Source organism: Patagioenas fasciata, chromosome 2, assembly GCF_037038585.1.
Source record: "Patagioenas fasciata isolate bPatFas1 chromosome 2, bPatFas1.hap1, whole genome shotgun sequence".
NCBI classification, from domain to species: Eukaryota; Metazoa; Chordata; class Aves; order Columbiformes; family Columbidae; genus Patagioenas; species Patagioenas fasciata.
In genome coordinates, this window is record NC_092521.1 from 75,027,070 (window position 1) to 75,048,470 (window position 21,401).

The 21,401-nt window shown below is 35.9% G+C and overlaps 1 protein-coding gene across 1 annotated transcript in view; it reads right to left on the reverse strand.

The window, feature by feature from the left end:
• ABCA13 (ATP binding cassette subfamily A member 13) overlaps nt 1-21,401 on the reverse strand; it is a 196,093-nt gene that overhangs the window by 40,173 nt on the left and 134,519 nt on the right. Inside the window, exons 48-54 of the mRNA XM_065832060.2 lie at nt 19,593-19,647; nt 18,836-19,013; nt 16,272-16,387; nt 12,155-12,311; nt 10,948-11,201; nt 10,506-10,698; nt 9,056-9,165 (exon numbers count right to left, since the gene is read on the reverse strand). Coding sequence (XP_065688132.1) covers nt 9,056-9,165; nt 10,506-10,698; nt 10,948-11,201; nt 12,155-12,311; nt 16,272-16,387; nt 18,836-19,013; nt 19,593-19,647 — 1,063 coding nt within the window. The remainder of the gene's footprint in view (nt 1-9,055; nt 9,166-10,505; nt 10,699-10,947; nt 11,202-12,154; nt 12,312-16,271; nt 16,388-18,835; nt 19,014-19,592; nt 19,648-21,401) is intronic.

The window sequence follows — 21,401 nt, forward strand, 5'->3', positions numbered from 1 at the left end:
ATTAATCATTTAGACATGAAGTAAATGTATTAAATGCAGTATCTACAATTACAAGCACTAGTGAAAATACAAATATGCATCTCCTGTTAACAAGATTCAGGAGTCTGGAGAGAAAAAGAAAACACCAATTCTGCATTTTACATAATGAACCACAGTATCTACATATATTTTAATGCCATCAAAAGATAAATTATCATGATTATGACGAACCTTGCTGGGGACTAATTAGAATGGTTGTTTTCTCTTAATAGCAAAGATACAAAATTTTAGTATCTTTATAGGTTTGGATTGTGCCAAGCAAGTTAACTGCCTGTAGACAGCTCTCTAGACAAAGACTCAGTAAAAAAAGAGAAGGGGTGATAGGAGAAAGAGGATATCAGAAGTGTACTTCCTCATTAATTTATATGCACTTAGAGATTATTTTAAATAAGGTATATACAGAGTTTTTACCAGTTCAGTTTCCAGCTATACCTAAACCAAATTAAATAATTTTTTAAGGTTTGATTAATTAATTAATCATGGATTGAATAATGTTGATCATTTCACATAACCTGTCGGAAGCAGTGGATTCCTCATTTAATGAACTCTGAGTGAAACACTATCCACAATAAAATGTTATCTAGATGCTGCTGAACACAGAAAGATGTGCCCGAGGTGTGTATTACTAGGAAGGTTCAGGCACACTAACAAGGTTTCATTTTGGTGCAGCTGCTGTTTTTGGAGAAACAAGAGACAGGTCTTTTGGTAATATGCCAAGAGAACAAATCACACTTGGGGGTAATTTCAGGGACATTTACTCAGCATGAACCCTGTAGCTGGATAGAGACATCTAATCCAGATGGGTCTGTACCACAAATAACAAAAAATGAGTATGCACGGTTGCAAAAAAAATAACGGGCATCTAATGTTCTTTAGCTAGAACTACATTAAACAATAGCTACTCAGTTTACATTAGGAAATAAAAACACACCAGTGTCCCCAGTGCTAATTATACAGATGATTTTAGTGTTGTGGCTCCTGTAAGGCACACAGTCTTAGATGAACAATATCCCACTCAATGACCTTTAGCTTTCATAAAGGAAGAGTACAGCGAGAATAGATCATTTAATATTCTTCTTCAGTTTGGTCCTTATCTTGCCACTTTATCCATTAGTGCTGACCTTGGACACTTAAAGAGCTCCCATTAATAAAGAGATTCTAATGTATTCACTAAAGAATTCACGGACCTATTTTTTTTCCATCTCTGTATCTGCCAAAGCAGAAAACAATCTGATCAGAAGAAAGAAAAAATAGGCCATATGAGGATACTGGTCTTGTATTGATACTTTTTTGGTATGTATAGTACAATGCCTATTCTTCTGTCAGGAATATCATTGAATATATTTCCAAATCAAAAAGCTGGAGATCACCCTTCAGTTTTGTTTAGTCAGATCCTAAGCATATTTTGAATACTGAAAGAATAGATGAAAGAAAAACACAGCATAATTTTTAATTACAGTACATATTTTACAACAGAAAACTGTCCATAACTGGCATAATACTAGAAAAAGCATTTTCACTAAATCACATATTGCAAATGCTTTTTCTTTAAAAAAAAAAAAGTTATGACATTCATTAAACTAATAATAATTGTCTTCTTCCTTAACAAATGCTTTCCTATATGACATTATGAGAATCAAATTGGAAACATATTTTTTATATTTTCTGAAATGTAGATTAGCATGCAGAAAAATGCTGATTTTTTTTCTCAAGCTAGAGAAAAACAGAGGCTTATTTTCTGCACTTTTATTATCAGGATGCTAGCATTTCTCATTAGGCCATTCACATAAAAACAGGATAGAAAGGAAGAAAAAATATGCTTGCTTTATAAATAAATAAATGAAGAACATGTAAGTACAGACTCCAGCTCCTCACAGCCTTTATGTTCATAGTACAGTAGACACAATGGATTCCAGTGTAATATCTAAAAACCATAGGCAGAAAACCAGACTTTTCACAGAATCACAGAATCGACTGGGTTGGAAAAGACATCAGAGACCATCAAGTCCAACCCTTGGTCCAACTTCAGTCCATTTACTAGATCATGGCATTAAGTGCCATGTCCAATCTCAGTTTATAAAACTCCAGGAACGGTGAGTCCACCACCTCTCTTCGTAAATAATTTCTTTCTAATATCCAGCCTAAATTTCCCCTGGCAGAGTTTAAGCCCATGCCCCCTTGTCCTATTGCTAACTGCCTGGGAGAAGAGAACAATCCCCACCTGGCTATAACTTCCCTTCAGGTAGTTTATAGAGAGTGATAAGGTCACCTCTAAGCCTCCTCTTCTCCACACTAAACAACCCCAGCTCCCTCAGCCTCTCCCCATAGGTTTTGTGTTCAAGTCCCTTCATCAGTCTTGTTGCTCTTCTCTGGACCCACTCCTAATATAGGACTTCATTTACTAATATAGGACTTTCTGTATCATTATAGTCACACTGAGTAATTGTTCTCTTTACATTCTGTTAGTAACTTTGGTTACATATCATGATCAAGTTAAGACATAGAACTAACATGGAACATGAGTTTTCTCCTACCTAGTAAAGACTTCATTTTTCGACTATATTGTTATGCTCAGTCAATACTTCCATTAACCATTTGATTTTTATTTTAAAGTGGGACAGCTGCAGCAGACAAAACCAACAGAATGTGTTCAGAAGCTTTATATGTTGAACAAATTTTTCAAGTTGCAAATTACATTTCTAGGACACTTTCAGATATGGTCAACAGAATTTATGGCATTCTCATGAAAAATAGCACAGTCTAGCACTCTAATAGTGGAAGATGTTGCATTCCATCCCTTTCTAAGTGCTTTGGTCTCCATTTATAGAGTGACAATTTCAATATTTTGTTGCAAATCATCCTGAAAAAAATCCAGGATTCAAGGAGGCTTCTGTGAATTTGGAGCGCTCATCTCACAGAGTTTTGTACTGTTGGTGAAAGAGACGTGACAGACTTGCAGGATACAGTGGATAATAAACTAAACTCTGAGGGAACAAAACTTTCAATTTGAAGTTGTTCTTGCACTGGTCATTTTATGCTGATCTGTTTCTTTTGCGTGCTGAAAGAAACCCCTGAAACCTGATTCCAGTCCTGAAGGCCACATTATGTGGCATGGGGCACTCCAGTCAGAAAGCCTTTACTGGCACTGAAAAGATTCCAAAACACAGGAATGAGCAAGAATTATCTTGGACAAAACCTGTTGCCTTCTCTCACCTAAACTGGAACTTTTATTTCCAGCAAGCTGGACTGGTTATTGCAGAGACTAGGTTTGGTTCTTGTTTGTTACAGTGGTTACCAGTAACAGAGCTGATCAGTAGCTGCGGGGTGATGTTCAAAGGTGTACCTCAATTTCAGGTTTTCAGAGAAAACCCCTAGTACCGACGATATCAGCCTTATGGCTGTTTTGGGGAAAATTGTTTCGCTATTGACTCCACTGTGCACTTGTTTTTTTCACTTTTGTATGCTTTTCCCGCAGTTTTTGAAGGCAGTTAAAATAAAGGTAGTGATAAATATGGTACTTAAAATGGTTTTGGTAGAGACACAAATTCCATTAATTAGTCAAAATGAAATATAAATCTACAAATTGCAGAAGTAGTTAGACATTCCATTGTTCTCGTAACTGCACATTCAATTCAGTGCCTTCTAATGCTCAATTATTACCATAAAAAATCAAGGTTGAAATACAATTAATGTAACTATAGCTTAGTTATAATTAAACTAATTATACTGCTATACAATGTAACAGCAGGTATCTCTGTCATTATATTGATGTAAATTTATTCTACCTTTTACGTAAAGCTATTTGAATTACATTTTTAATTATTTATCAAATTGAATATCAGAACTATCAAAAGAGTCCAAGTTCTAGCTTTAAATAAATATTTTACTTCCTCCTCTTTGGAGAGAAGTTCTTTAGTCCCATGACCATAATCCAACAGCTGAGATGACTGACACTTATTATAATTCAAATAGGATGGGGAGTTGCTGTCATGGAGGATCTCTCTGTGCAGAAGGAAGATGGAAATTCATGGAAGATGAATCAATTTACACAAGGAAGACTGCCAAATGCTTCAGGCCTCAGTGGGGCAACTTAAGAACATGACAACACACAGCTTATCTTTTTCTTCCTCTACGGACCCCACTGCAAGTGAGACTTTAAGTATGAACTTGAAGTAAACTCTATTCAGCAAACTACAATGGCAAAGACCACAAAATACAGTACATAAAAAAGGCAAATAAACCACTAGTAACATTACAATTTTGCATTGATGTGATACTTTAAAGGATTTTGACACTTTCCCTTCCAAGCTGTATTTAGGCCTCCTCAGTTAAGGGAGACATTGTACAATATCTGCTAATACATCAGCACAGCAGAGACTCAAAGACTATGACAACTCACTTTGTTCTCCTTTGTTTTACCATTTTGATAAGTGTCAGCTTTTCTTAGTAGGTACTTAATACAGGTCTTACTTCTTCAAGTTATTTGACAGAAAAGGTAGCTACAAAAATGTTTACAGTTTTATACACTAGCTTTCATTTGGCCAGCTCACACATGGTGGTAATCTAGTTATGGCAGTAGAGTTAAGCATGAGCTAATTTGAGTCCATTTGTACTCTTAAAGAGGAACAGCTGTGCCACAGAGAACAGAAAAAAAATCTTCTGAATGTCAAGCAGACAATGCAGTTAACTATTATACATATTTAAGCTTGACAAATCCTTTGTATGGATGTTGTTCAAATGCCAGTCAGTCTCCTAATGTCTTAAAGCACCATACCTTATAAATAGAGGTAAGTAAATTTTATTTAAACACTCTCCTTTCTAGTAATTTTCCATTTTGTTTTTAATATTTCTACTATTTACGAGAGGTACTCCTGGTCCTTCAGTAACAGTATTTTATTTTCACATCTTCCAAAGTAACTATTTCAATGCTGCCTCTTCCTTTGGCACTCTTTAATATCCTTACTATGGAGATACACTCTCTATATGATAATTATTTTTGTGTTTCATTTGGACAGATATGTCATCGATAATGGCAATGTTAAAGAGGCACAAAAACTAATAAAAATGGCAAACTCCCCTGTGAATGGCATTTTATTATCTTCACAAGACTGGCTATGGTTGGTGACAAATTCCTATTATTTCTCTTACTGGACTATCATTATCAAATCACAGTTACCAACAGAATGTGATTGCAGAGGTTAGAAGCTGCTTAAAAACATTTTCTGCTGAAGGATATGAAAACAAAAATGTCATGGTTTTGGTAGACATCTCAGCTTGTATACTATAAATGTGCATTTGCCATGTTATATGGTAAGATGCAAAGTTTAGGTACATGGTGCATTTAAAATATCTGTTTAATTTATAGCGTATCAAAAAGAGAAAAGCTTAATAAAAATTGACCAGAAGCCTTCCCTTCCCCAAAATAATGCCCCCATCTAGAAGAATGCCAGGAAACCCTGATTTGCAGAAAAGATGAAGTTGGCGCTAGTATTAGTAAACATTCCTGCTTAATAACACCCCATCTTACAAATCTCAGTAATATTTAAATCTTTAACATAACATCTAGCTTTTATGCATTTTACTAAGCTTTTGTTAACAAAACAGATATGGTTTTCTCTCAGATTCTTAGAAATAAGCTCCTTTTTTTGTGTTATTAAACATTCAACAAACAAACAACCTAGAGGCCAACAAATCTTCTAGAAGTACTTAAAGATATTGTGGATCTGCTTTTCTGCCCTGTTGAAAAGGTAGTTGTCACTCATAAGTACATTTTTCTTATTTTCTTTTAAAAATCTCACAGGTGTTCCCTGAATATAACTTGATTATCAATAAGTGAGGTTCCTTCTATATAGTTATTCAAGGAAACAGGAACTGTTGTGAATTAAGGATATTCTGCATAGAGTTATATCAGTTAGGTTCTCCAATATTTATAACAATGATTTGTATAGTCATTTCACTATTTGATCATGAAAAATGCATCATAAAGAATCCAGAAGATCATAGTATTCTGTCCTTTCATGGTCACAGAGGACAAAAGTTGTGTTTTTTCCAGTCAAACTCAACAGAGGTGGGACCTACATCTAAGCTAATGCCCCAATTATTCAGAGGGAATCTCTATCAGAGATAGTATCTCTATGGAAACTGCTTCCTGACATTGATTTTAAACAAAGAAATCTAGATCTGCTGACCAAATGGTCTGCAGCTGTGATCAGCAACTGCTTTCTTCAGCTGACTCTCCTCTCTTCTTCTGTGCCAGGAACACCAGGCTTTTGAGCACACTACTGGAGTAAGAAAAGGAGAAGACTTCTTACCATGATATACCCCTTCTTCCTTTTATCTCAGGTGTAAATACAAATCAATCTACCTAAAAGTCTTCGGGATGAGTAATTTTAGCCATTCTTCAACTGTTGAGGAAGGGTTCTCCAGACCTTTTGTGGATATTACATTTTACCTATGGAGGAGTCATCAAATTTGTCTGTGGCAGTACACTCTCCCCCACCGTCCGCCTCTCCCCCCGCCCCACGCTGAGAATTGATGTGGCAGCTACATGTGTGCACAGCCCCCCGCTTCCTTCAATGAGACAGCTAATGGCTCTTATTGTGAGACCCAGGCCAGAGTCATTAGGAGAGAGGAGGGGGTGCACGTAGCCACAGTAGGTGGGTGTAGAGAAGCCTCGAAGCTTCTAGACAGCCCACAGCCAGATCTGACAAGACTATAAAACTGGGGATCTCACTGAGGCTGCTCTTTGTGTGATCCTCTTGGAACTCTGGGCCAAATGCTGCCACCGTGAGCCCTTCCGGGACTGGGATGCCATCTAAGGTAACCTCCCGAAAAACAGGACTGCCTCATCTCTGCATGTGGGTGAGTGATAACTAGATATTTCCTCACCAGATGAGTGAATGTATTAAACAATTCCTTGCCGCTTGGGCAGGTGTTTTCCTCACTAGACCCGTGAGTGTATTTTTCCTGGGGTCAGGGATGGCTCTGGTGTTGTGTTTGGTGAACCACATGTATGCACACTGTGAATCTCCATTATTCTTGTTTTGCTGTACCCCAAATAATCTCCTCAAGTTGATATCAGAATCTGTATTTTATGTTACCAGAGTGCTAACTAATTGTATAAACCCTGTTTCTAATTGGTTGTTTTCCCAGGCTTTCCCGGACAGAATAAAAGCCTGGTTTGGATCTGGTTGTCCGCCTACAACTAATTTTGGGGTCCCTCCATGACATTGTCCTCTAGTGATTTTCAGTAGAACAACAACACAGTGCACCAAGATCTGCTTAACAGTAGTTGCCAAAATATGAAGCAAGGAACAAAGTGAGGAATGACATAAATCTCTTCTCCCAGACTTGAAGCTGTTTGTTTCCTAAAGTTTAGCTTCTGTGCAACTGCAGTTCTTGCTTGAGGTTTCCTTCTCAAGTTAGTGATAAGTTTTGAAAACTTAGGAATATGGGTTTTAAACTCACTTCAGCCACATAAAAATCCATAACCTGGGCTGACACCACCATAATACAGGGTCATAATTAATGTTGTGAAGGGTATTTTAGACACTTAGATGCAAACGTCTAAGGCATACGAAGGGACTGAGAACAGCCTTGCAGAAAATTACTTGGAGGTACTGTGGATGTAAAACTGGTCATGTGTGCTTGCAGCCCAGAAAGCCAATTGTATCTTGGGCTGCATCAAAAGGAGCATGGCCAACAGGTCAAGGGAGGTGATTCTGCCCCTCTGCTCTGGTGAGACCCAATCTGGAGTCCCGCATCCAGCTCTGGAGCCCTCATCACAGGAAATATATGAACCTGTTGGAGAGGGGTCAGAGGAGGCCACGAAGATGATCAAAGAACTGGAACACCTCTGAGAGGAGATTGAGAGAATTGGGGTTGTTCAGCCTGGAGAAGAGAAGGCTCTGGGGAGACCTTATTGCAACTTTTCAGTACTTAAAAGGGGCCTATAAGAATTATGAGACAGACGTTTTAGCAGGGCCTGTTACAATAGGACATGGGGTAACAGTTTTAATCTGAAAGAGGGGAGATTCAGGCTACACACGAGAAAGAAATTTTTACAATGAGGGTGATGAAACACTGGGCCAGGTTGCTCAGAGAGGTGTTAGATGCCCCATCCCTGGAAACATTCAGGCCAGGCTGGATGGGGGTCTGAGCAACCTGATCTAGTTGAAGATGTCCCTGCTCATTGCAGGGGGTTGGACTAGATGACCTTTGAAGGTCCCTTCCAACTCAAACTGTTCTATGATTCTTTGAAATGTAACTTGTGATTTTGGAAACTCCAAATTGCTTCCTTTAAAAATTTTCTGAATTAAATACTCCAGTTGTCCTCCAAAACACCTATTTTGAAATACACATCATTTAGGAAAAGAGAAGTTTCAAAATCTTTAACTAGCCCAGAATACATTTATATATACACATATACCTTTTACTTTGCCCTGACTAAAAAATAACTTTACTTCCCTTCCAGTTTTGCTGGGAAATTGGTAAATGTCAGTTATATCTAACCCAAAAAGTCCATTATTCACTTATTACTCCATCAAAGTTAGCCTCAATATCACCAACACTACCTACCATCCTAATCACAGAGAATATTGATCAAGTAATTAACTAATGACTCTGAAGGACACAAATGTCAGAAAACATTCTAAAATTGTCCAGTTGAAGCACTGTTCATCAGCCTAAGCTTCGAAGACTTTCAGTGTAGCACTTAGTATAGGGGATTTGGACATACCATGTGTTAAGATTTTTAAAAGGCTTTATGTTAAGACTTCCTAGACCCCACTCTTTTGCTACCAGGCAAGTTTATTCTCAATTAACAGAGCTGTCTGATGGAATTAAATAATGCTAAAATGCTTTCCTGCAGAGACTTAACAGCAATAAAGCAATATACATTTAAAAGGGAACAAAACACACGTCCCTACAATACAGTATAAAGATGGAAGACCTGCGGAGTCTTTGATCATTGGCATTATCAATTAGCACTATTCTGATCAAACCTTGTGTTATTTACCCTGTAGGAGTCCTGATAACAGCACGTCCTGCAGATGGGATGATATCTCCAGTCAGCATCTTAAATGTTGTGCTTTTCCCAGCTCCATTTGTTCCCAGGAGTCCAAAACACTAAGAGAGATTAAAAAATAAAAAATAAAATAATATAATATAAAATAAAATAAAATAAAATAAAATAAAATAAAATAAAATAAAATAAAATAAAATAAAATAAAATAAAATAAAATAAAATAATAAAAAAAAGAGCAAAACCAGTTTGCTATGCCCAAAGTAATAAGCAAGATTATTTTTTCGACAGTTTCTCCCCTTTTCATATTTGTTATCATCTGACTGTAAGCTACTGTATATGAATATACTGTATGTGCAAATCCCCTTTCCCATGGAAAAGAAGTTTTACCTTGATTACCTCCTAGTTCCTAAAAGTGACTTATTTAGGATTCTAGCCCTCCACTTAAAATGCTGTCCAGTCACTAGATTTGAATCCAAGGACCTCAAGTCTTGTTTGAGAGCCCTGATTACCAGTCTATAGAGTCAGTATTTCTCAGTTTCTCATGAGTTGCTTCACTCTGTACAAGTACATGAACACCAAACAGGCCCCTATCTGTAGTGAATATATTCTTAAGCAAGATGAGGATTTGTATTAAGTATACATATAGCAATTCATAACTTTTAAATTATTTGTTTCATGAACTTTCTGATTGATAAATAGGCTTTAATCAAAAAATAATATCCTTCTGGTTACCCCAGTTACCCAACAACTGATGTATAACTTTCAGGACATCACTGAAACTTCACTGCCATGCACTAACTTCTAATATCTTCCAATTTGCTGTTAGCAACCAAGAAAAGTCTTCTCCTTCTTAGTATATTTGAAATTAATATCTGAAATTCCCAAAAGCATAAAAATCACAAAAAAAATAACAACAACAACAAAAAAAATTTCGAGAAATCTTTTGGATTATCATATTCAGTGCTAAATTTAAGTTTATTAAAATAGCCTGTTAGTACATTACATGCTATATTAAAATATATTGTGATGTTTTCAACATGAGAATTACAAGTTTGCCTTGGTGACAAATTCAGGATTCAGCTCACAGTTTGCAGCTGAGTTGGGTATTCTTTGCTTTCTTTTTGGATATTGACCTGCTATGCTATCTACTTGTTTTTTGTGCTAGCTTATAAAACAGCAAATTGACAAAGATAAGCAAGAAGAAAAAAATAACTCTGATGAACTTGTAACCCAAAAAATAAATGAACAGTTGCCTCTTAGAGCAACATCAGAGCTTCTGCTTTCTCCAGTTATTGATATTCAGAAATTACTACAATCAAAATTGTTCTGCTGCTATCCACAGATCTCTGATTATAGGCATCCTGAGTATGTCTCAACAATTTCTTAGAATTAAGTGGTATTTTCTGAAAGGAAAAAAAAATATGTATATATATATCTTTACCTCTCCCTTTGGTATTCCCAAGCTTATACTTTCCACAGCAATGTTCTTCTTACTGAAACCTCCATAACACTTCCTGAGGTTGTACAGAAGAAGGATATCATTACCAGTTCTTCCACCAAAGAGTCGCTGTCTCTCCATTTCTACATCAACATCTTCTGAAGAGCTGATCATGCTGTTAACTGAACACTGACCCCTAAAATGGAAGGTAATAATAAATGACACATGGCAAATTGGACACTACTGTATTCTGGATAACTCTGTTTTATTTCCCTGGTTGCAGTGCCTTAAATATAATACTACTTGTATTTTTTCTGCAGTTTCCATTAATTCAGGTACCCCATGTTAGCAGAAGTATTTATCTTCAGGTGTTCAAAGTTTATGATTTTCTTTCTTTAAAAATGTCTTCATTGTCCATTATGGTAGAATACAAATTGCAACACACCTTGGTTTCTGGAGGAGATCCCAATGAAGAAAAAGCCGTAAAAGAAGAAGTAGTGTTCCCTGAAGGGCCATTTCCACAAAAATCCAGCCCAGGAAGTTCATCTCAAAGGGGCTCACGTATGAATCTATTCCAAAGTTGCTGGTGAGGTCAAACTTGATCTGATTGTATGAAAGCTCTATTAAACCCTGGCCTAAGCAGAATTGTGGGAATACAATGAATGCCCATTTGAGGATATTGTAGATGTTCTGGAAAGTCTGTGTTAAGATTCAGCAAGGGGGGAGGGAGGAGAAGAGGAAAAAAAAAAAAAAAAAAGGAAGAAAATTACTTTTCTCCAACAGCATATTGAGCACACTTAAAAATCTGGACACAGCATTCAAATCTCACTCTAGGTTAACTGTTTTCAGAAAACCTTATTGTGAGCTGCTTTGGGGCAGGGTTCATCTCTTATTACATTTTAGGCTGCCTAGGACCATGGGACTCTAATTTCATTTGAGGTTTACAGACAGTAACAAAACACATGTGGCCAGGATCATTCTATTTTCTTTAATATTTTAATATTAGAATGCTATTAATTCTAAATTACTGACTTAAACCCAAGTCAACATCAAATCTGCCTCCAAACTTAGGTGACATGTAATCGAGATTTGACTTCAAACATCAAGTTTTTGACCTGCTACATGCATAGATATTCATACACATTCTGCATCTCCTCTCTATCATGTTACTTAATTGCCATTATGACTAATCAGAATTACATACATCGAGTGAGAATGTGTATTATTATTCATATAGTGCACTACATATCCTAGGAATATGAGGCTTATGGCTTATGTCAATATTATTCAAACACATTTTACGATGCATATAATCTATTCAATAGACCAGAACAGCTCCCATTATGTGCCAATTACAACTTAATGGTCTAGAAAATGTCAAGTTTTCAATTAACACTGTTTTTCCATTATTACAGTGCATTTTTTTTCCTTATGATTCAAAACAAGCTAAAATTCAAGATGGTGATAAGCAATAGGGTATACACTAGGACAGAAAAATAATTAATGTTTAAAACCCAAGATTTTCTGCTGGAAAAAATCTTGTCTCTGTGTATGTATAAACATATATATATATACACATACATAAACATGTACACACATGCACATGTGAGCATTCATCTCACTTATGAGTAACATAAAGGTTTTATACTGACCTGCACTTTGGAAATTATAGCTAACAAACGAGGTAAGAGAGTCACCAGCATGGTACACAGGCCAAACACAAAATTTAAGGAGATGTAGCAAATAAAAGCTACATCTGAACTTGAGAAGAATCTGGATACAAGATACATCCACGGTAAAGTTGCATATCTGAAAGTTTAAAGAAAAAAATTACTCCTTATTTTGTCCAGCTGATGAAAAAGGATAGATTTGGCATATTTTCTTTATCAAGTTACCTTGTGATTATCTAGATGGAATTATAGCTACTGCTATAAGATAGGCAGATACAATCCATTTTTGTATAAATTAACTGCATATATTTACTTACATTGCTCCAGAAAGCTTGCAGCCCTGATTTTCAAATAATTGCAAAACCATGCATCTTAAAAAGCTTCTTACACAGGGATAGAATTAAAACCAAATATTTGAAGCTTAAATCATGGATGCTAAGCAAACAGTTTTTCTTAGAGGGTTTCATAGAAAGGAGAAAAAAAAAAGAACAAAAAATGAAGGAGAGAGAGAGCAAGGAGAGAGAAAAAAATAAACAGAAAGAAAAAATTAAAAAAAAAAAAAAATAAAACCCAAACAACCAAGACAAACAAACCAAACAAAAACACAGAAAAACAAACAAACAAACATAAACACACATTACTCCTTGAGCTGGAAACATTATTTGTGCCAACGATATCTGAGAACTGCAGTTTGCCAGAGATCATTTTAGCACTGTTCTTACCTAGAATAGGTTATCAGTAGAGTAATAGCCATAAAAAAAAGACTGCACAGTTACTTCATAGCACAATGATTATATAAGAGCATGTCCATGGCTACATCATTTTCAGTGCAAATCTTTAAAGGATGAGGGAAGGCACCTTCCTTTCTGGCAAGTCAAATTACATCAATTCCAAATGGAGAAGTCATACCTTTTAGAAAGAGTAAGACGTGTAGCCAGACTAAAAAAGTGCCCAGGAAATGCGATGAGCAGGAATGTCATGTAAAGGAAATTTATTTTCCATTCAACATATCACAAGACATATCTATAATGTCAAACAAACAGTATATAGACTGCAGGAGCATAGGTATCAGTATACGCCACTGCATGATGACAGAATATATGACATAGACATACTTGTCTATAGAAATACTTCTTATATGATATTAAAATACATATATATAACAGTGACCTCAATGCAAGAGCAACTAGCCAAAAATCTGTTTACTTCTTCATTGCATTAAACAGTAGTTTAGATTATTAACCATGAAAGTCCCTTTTAAATTCAGTAGTCTGTACTCTGCAGATGAACTTTTTTCATCTAAGAATGCCAAAATCCTTTACCTTAAGAAACAAACTTTCAAATCCTGCTATGAAGTAACAGTGATATTGTCCTCAGTTTACAGGAAGATAAATGTTAAATGATGTAATATCTGGGTCTCAAATGAAGATTGTAAGTATTCAGGATCACAGTATATTTTCAGCATCTTATTGCCAGTGTTAACCACGCAATCTTTTCTTCCCTTCACGCATGTATGTAAATCACTCTTCCAATTTTTGCTCTTAATTACAATACCATAAATCCAAGATAAGTCCACTCTTGGAAACAGCTCAGGAAAGAGACATGATTTAGAGTGAAGTTACTCAGCCGTAAACAAAAGCAAAATTTGATTTGTTTGCTTATAGTTACTAGGAAATGAGCAAAACTTTCAGAATACTACATTTATATGTCGTTCAAATGCAGCCTTTAGTGGAGTTGCCAGTCATACCCACATTTCTATCCTGATGTTTTCTTTTCCTTCAGCTCCAGCTGGAATTTTTTATTTTCTAAGTACCAAAGATAGAGAAATTTTGGACAAAAGTGTTTAAGTAACTGAACTATAAAACACTTCTGGAAAAAATGTAGTTTAGGCAAGAGACTATTATATTAATATTTTTAAAGGAAATCAGCTTTAAAGTATCACACTAGAAAACTGTAGATAACTCTTTAAAGCACATCCCCTTCTGGCACACAGCTGAAATTTTTCATATAACTGGGCTATTTTTATCTTTATTCTAGATCAGAAATGCTGCACAAGAGTACCCTGAAGAGAAAAATAAAATTTTAAATGGAAAAAAATGCATTATGGAATGCAGAAAAATGAGAATTACATACAAAGTACTGGGGAAGGATAAAATGACCACAGCAGGCTTCATCACATTTACTCTGTAGTTAAGGTGAGTAAAGGACAGAATAGGATGAGCCGCCACTCTGAAACTTATCAGAGTGTCCTTGAGACATGTCAAACTTACTGACTAACATTTATTGTATCTTTAATACATGTTAATACACATTAAATACAGAGACCTTCTTGTTAAAAGTCACTAATATCTGTTAGGTCAGTCAAAGCTGAACAGTACAGGAGGGATTATGCTGATATGATCAAGCAGCATCTGCAGCCAACAAAAAACTTTTTAGAAGTTGATTCAGGTTATCAGTCAATACTCATTTCTTCTGAAATACCCAGACTTAACTCAAGATTTTGGTTAAAACAATGCCAGCATAAGTTTTAACACCTGAGATTTGGTATTAATAGTACACTGTGGGCAGGACCAAAGCCTACAGCACAGCACAGAAAACATGTCATGACTTCAGCAGACATATATGTATGTACTGTATGGCTCATTTGCTGCTTAAGATCTATTAGATCCCTATTCTTATGCTAGGGTCACAGCAACTGCATTACAGCAAGGATTAAACAGTTGTAAAGGTAATTAAAAAAAACCAAAAAAACACACACACACAAAAAAAAAAAAAAAAAAAAAACAACCTCCAAAAAACACAGGGATGAGGTCTAGTAGTGTAAAGTCTTTGGACTAAGACTGATAAGAATTTCTGCCTTTAACCTGAAGGAATGAATCAGCATCAATCAGCAGTAGTGCAGAAGGAAGGAGGAGGAAGACAAGAGTGATATAAAGAGGAGAAAAGTATGAAATCTGGATGTTCCATCCGAGTTATTGACCAGATGAGAGGACTTGGCTTGTTTGGGCTTGCAGAAGATGTTTGATAGTGAGAATTATGAAGACTTACTCAAAAAAAAAAACTTAGCTTGGAATTTCAAAGAATACCTCCAGCTATGGAGATACTGCAAGAGTTTTTCAAAAAAGGAGTTGCTGAAGGCATGAGATCATGAAAATAGTTTCAAGATGAAATACAGTAAGTTTTTAGTGTTTTTTTAAGTATTTATCTGAGACTCTGGAATGGAATATGTCCTGATCTTGCAGAAGGTCCCTTCTACTGTCCCCCGTGTGATTCTCTCCTGTGGCAGTTATATTTCATTATCTAAACATGTCTTGTAAGATATGTGTTCCCCCCTACAACAACAGCAACAATTAGTTGCTTGAGATAAGGAAGAAACTTCTCAGAATGCTCATCCTGCAACTATTCATCTTCAGCATTTCCCACATCACCTGGAACTGCACATGGGAAGAGTTAAAGGAACAAAATAGACAGACTATGCATTTGACTGAGCCCAGGGCTCAACAGCCCTCTTTCTATAGAGTAATCAATCCTCTGTTTAACCAGTTAACTTTTTATAACTGTTTCATGTGAAACTAATCAAGAGGGTGGACTTTCCTCTCTCACAGTACTATTTGGAGACAAACCTCCAACCAGCCCGGTAGTCTACATTGGACAGAGTTCTCATGGGAAATATAAATTTCTGGAGCTACATAAAATTACAGAATTACAGAAAATGGGTAGAACTTCTTCCCTTCTTGAAGATATTCTGCACAGCTAAGCACTGAAACTCCCATCTGACTATGCTATTATTCCCAAATTTTCTGGAAGATACCATGCAATCAATTTCTAATAGCAAAAGATTTTATACAGGTTGAGTATTTTCTGAGAAATTTCCAGTCCTTTTTTTTTTTTTCTTAATGTCTTAGCAAATCTACCTCCACCTTCTGTGTGGAATTTTCAGTCTCATGTTTCATCCTGTTTCCTCACCATCTTTTGCTGAATCATAATCATTTCCAAAGAGAGAAAATCATGCACCCAGCAGCAGGTGCAAACCAAGTCTAAAGATTTCTATTTGTTTCTTACAAGCTACAATTCCATAGTAGCATTTCCAATCACATACCCAAAAAGGATCAGCAGGAGGCCCGTGGCTGCCAGGTTCTTTCGGAAAGTGAAGGCTGATAACTGGAAGGCACTAATAACAGCAACACACAGGGTGACTGGAACCATGTAAAGCAGCTAGAAACAGAAGAAAAAAGGCATTTAGCAGGTGAGCATCTCTTACTGATCTTACTTAATTAACATAGAAGGGTTCTACAAATTAACGTTTCCATATTTGCAATATAATTACACTATAAAATAGGAATTCATAAATTATAATACGATTTCACAGTCCATACTTGCTGTGAAAATGCCTCCCTTACACTTATATACATGAAACAGCCTTGCAAAATAAAACTCGACTACATAATATTCCTCTTAATTCCACTTCTATTGACCTTTCCAATACATTCATTTAACAAGCTAACTCTTCTAGATAATGAGTCCGTATGGGACCATTGCCCCAAAACATCTAGTGACACAAGATTAATCTGAACAAAATGTCTCTATTCATTATTAAATTTGCTTAGCACTTACACATTTTGCATTCATTGAACATAGTAAAGAATTACGTTCACACTTATAAATTCAGTAAGAACAGCTTGATTCTCATGATAGCAATTTCATAAATCAAATACTTCAATTTCATAAATCAAATACTTCTGCAGGCATAGTAAAGATTATGCTACCAATAATACAGGACACAGCTTGTAATACTTAAAATATGTAGAGGGATTTCAAATTTGACAGTCCATATATTCATGTGTTCAGTGTCCCTAAATGATCTGCAGCACAATTAGCATTTAAAGCAGAATCTGTTCTTTCCCAGATCATGATTGATCATGTTCTACTGTGCTGAATTTGTGAGAACATTTTGAAAGTAAGAGATTGGCAGAAAAGAATAAGGAGTTGACTTTGCTGCACAAGGAGAAACTGAATGATGATGGACTGAGTTTTTAATCAAGCCCTCTTATCTGACATGGCAGAATAAGGAATACAAAGATTGACTGGCCAAGTAACTAACTTTTGGAGAAAAGTGCTCTTACTTCAAGCTTGCTGAAGTGTGAAAATCCTGTTTTTAAGCACAGATGAGTGAAGCTCTAATGTTTCAGATTTAGAATAGTCTGAATGAAAACAGAGAGCATGCAAAAAGAACCTCTGCTCCTGACCAGGCTAGCTCACATTTATGTTGCCTATGCCAGATCCCAGCTCTTCCTTCCATGACCCACTGTGTTAAGCAAGCTGCAAAAAGTTTATGTCCTTCCTCTGAGACCAGGAATCTCACCATTTTTGAATAATCCAAGTCACTCCAGTTGTTCACTATTGCATCTGAAACGAGCCTCGCAAGCCAAAATACCTTTGAGAAATCTATCAACACACAGCTCCCTGTTTAAAAACAGTAATTCTATTTATTTCCCAGAAGTAGATGACCTAATTTCAAATTCCTGCCAAATGCTGAACTAATACCATAGCAAGCCTCATCACAAGTGAATTGAGAAAAAACCTTTCAGTAAGAGATATAAATGTATGCCTTATATATATTTCTACATACACACAGATATATACATACACATACATGTAACGGAGAAAATATTAATTTTCGTTTTCAAGGTGTCATCTTTGAAAAAGACATTTGAAGATACTTTGTGGAATTAATGCTTAAATGTAATCCAAGTGAGCTCCATTACAGAGCTGATGAAAAATCCGTGACTGAGGAGTAGCAGTGATTTGAGAAAGTTAATTTTGTTTCACAAACTTTGTTTATTAGCCTGAACAGAAATTGATTTCTCAGGCCTGAAGAAGGTAAGCAAAAATTCCTATTTCATTTAACTATGTTGGCCTAAATCCAACCTGCCAAAGTCAGGTCTCAGTGGAATTCCTGACTTCACATTTGATTAAAAGGGTAAGATTTTCAAAAGAAGAGTAGGTTTTCATATTTGTTAATGAACTGCAAGTAGACAATGCTACCTGTAATGCTAACAATGGTAGAAATTACTTTGTGTAAGAAAAATAAGCATTCAGGACAGAGACTTCACCCATTTCTGATGTCATTCTGTGGATGTGAATTCATTAATAATATTTTCGACTATCTCTCTTGCCATAAATAAAAGATAACAGTTATGAGTATCTCTCATATTACCTACCAACAGACAACATAATTATGCCTTTAAAGTAGCTGATCAATCTCTTCAGGCTTCTTCAATTATCTGAAAGATTTTCCCAGTGGCAACTCAAAGCACAAACTCCTGCTATGAACTGCTGTGTGGAAGACTCTCTCTGTCTAGGTTGATCAGACAGCTTCCCTTTATTTGTAAAATACTGTAGGTACCTAAAGCTAACATATGCGTTACCTAGTGATTCAACTTCAGGAAATGAGGAGCACAATCCCCGTCTTAAAGAATTTTATGTGACAGTATTAAAGCAGGAATGGTGTCCCAGTGCTTGCTAACATGACAGCCAAGATCTGTTGCTTCACAGAATTCAGATCTCATTCACATGTCTTGTGAGCATATCTCCTTTCACTTCTTCATGGGAAACTAGTTAAAAACTTACGCCTGAACACATGCTCCCCCATATGATACATACCATATCACAGCAGAAGTTAGCAAGCCAATAAGTTTTGTAGCCCAGGCCTGTGATGTGCTGCAAGCGTTTCGTGCCAGATACTCTGTCTTTCACTGTGGCACTTCCAATGGATGCAGTAAGGACAGAGAAACCCAGCATGATACACAGTGCTACCCCACACTGACGAACATTCTCCATTCTAGGGTACAAAGCAAAATGGCATAATCAAAACGCAATGGGGAAACAAAACCTCACAAAATCCAAACATTTTCAAGGCCAGCTTCTTGCACTAGACATTAGGACTGCAATCCTGTTCATAAACACCAGGTTTGCACACTGTCAGCATCTAATTAGAAATCAGGAGCAAGATGATGCATTAAGTTATCAAACTAAATGTGAGTTATACAACACAGTGTGTGTTTAAAGTCTGAATAATAAAGTGAAACTTTTGCAAGTATTTCCTCCACTACAGAAAATCAAAATTTTAAAACTTATCCATTTTAGAACTTGACAGTCAGCAGTTAACCTGTTTTAAAATTTCATTACCTGTTCACAAACTCTCTGTAAAGTACAGTCAGCATAAATGCAGTATTTTTCTCTACAAAAGAATGCAACCATATCTGATATAAACAGTAGACTTGACATATAAACACCAGAATAGAGAAAATGCTTGACTCAGTGGAACTGAATTGCATCTATCAAGTCACAACATCTATTGCATGCAATGTACATGCTTATTAAATTAATGCAGCTGTCATATATTTTAAGAGTTACTCACATTTTGTCCTCATCCAGCAAAGCTCCACCATATGGTTGGCTGTAGAGTGTGATCCCTGTGAAAAGAAAAATAAATTATGAAACAGTAAATGCTACATCAGGATTTCAAGTTCTAGAGTACGCCGTTGATCCCTTATTACACAAGATGAATGAAAACGCTAAATACTTAAGCAAAATAGAGAGGTCAACCACCAAGCTGCCAAACCAAATATTGTCTCCTGTTGAGTAATATCCGGTGTCCGGATCCACCATTGAATAAACACCAGTAATGGCTGCTTTTGTGCATTCTGCACTGCAGAAATTGGTACAACAATGTTACATGTTGCAGCAGGATCTACATCACAGAACAGATCAAATACAAAACCTGAATCAGAAATTTTTCATAAACCTAATCTTCTGGAGTAAGGTGGGTTGTTGAAATCTAGGTACTTGCTATTTTGTCATTCCTAAAAACATTTTTAGATTGCTGATGTTTAGCAGAGAAAAATTTTTAGCTAAACTCACCAAAAAAAATCATACCTCATATTGAAACTGTAGAGTTTTAAATTAAAAAGATATCCAGTTTGGGAGATCAAGAAAAATCAAAGTAGGCAATGCATTCTTAGGATTATTTTGGGCCTTGGTACAACTAGCCTGTAACAATCTAGCCAACCAAACTTCACAAAAATCGCTGTCCAATTGTTTTTGATGCTTTTCCTGACTTATTTCTTCACGTACAGCTGATAGGTGTGCCAGCTGTAATGTAACACCAACTGGAAATTCTTGTAGTGAGATCAAACCAGCACTAATTGATTAGAGTATCTAAACAAATCTATGCTGTTCACAATGTAAAATAAATAAATAAATAAATTCTAACAGCAATTATAATCTTCCCAGTATCTTTGGCAAAGAAATAGACTGTTGGTAGCCTTAGATGGACTCTGCAGAGTGTCACTTAATTCATCAGACTTTGTCATATTTTGTTGCACTCCAGCTATACAAAGCTATACAAAGTCTTTGTTCCAGTAACAGGTACAATCTGACCAAGTACATCCATACATTTTTGCTCGTTTTTCATTTTTCATCTTCATGCTAAGGTAATGTGAACATCACTAAGTCACTGTGTGGTAAAAAGCTGAACAACAGAGGATGATGATCAACTCAAACAGACAACTAGTACAAAGTAAATATTTTTCAAATACAGTTAAAAGCTGTACACTGAAGCCCAACAGTAGTTAACAAATCAAAAGAAGATTCAAGCTGATAAGTTTTGATTCATCACTAGTAGACAGATAGATGGATGTGCTATTTGCTAAAGTCTTTCATGTCATTTGCCTAGAGGGACTGTTAAAACTTTTCCTTTGTTTTTCTTTTATGTCATTATTTTTTCAAACAATAGCTGCTATTTGCTCTGAAACAAAAACTGACATATGAAAGAAAACTATCTTTTCCCCATTGGAATCAAGTACTAGCCAAAATTCCATTTATGTAAAGGAAAAGTAGCATGATAGAAAAAAGCTTCATTCTCAGAAATTTTTTCTAATGTTTTCCAGTGGTTCAATAAAGGTGTGCATATTAGAAGAAACAAAGTCTTAACTTCATATATATATATATATATATATATATGGGTCTTATTGAATTAGAAATTAGTAGCCAAAAATAGAATTACACCAGATTTATACCATACAGACAAACAGAAAGCAATCAGGGAGGCGAGGCGGGGGAAGTCTGATTTTCAGAAAATCTAATTACAATGGAGGAAGGCTTTTGGAAAATGAGAATCTTGATAATTTCAGAAGCATTGAAACAAGAAGTTAACAACATGAAACGT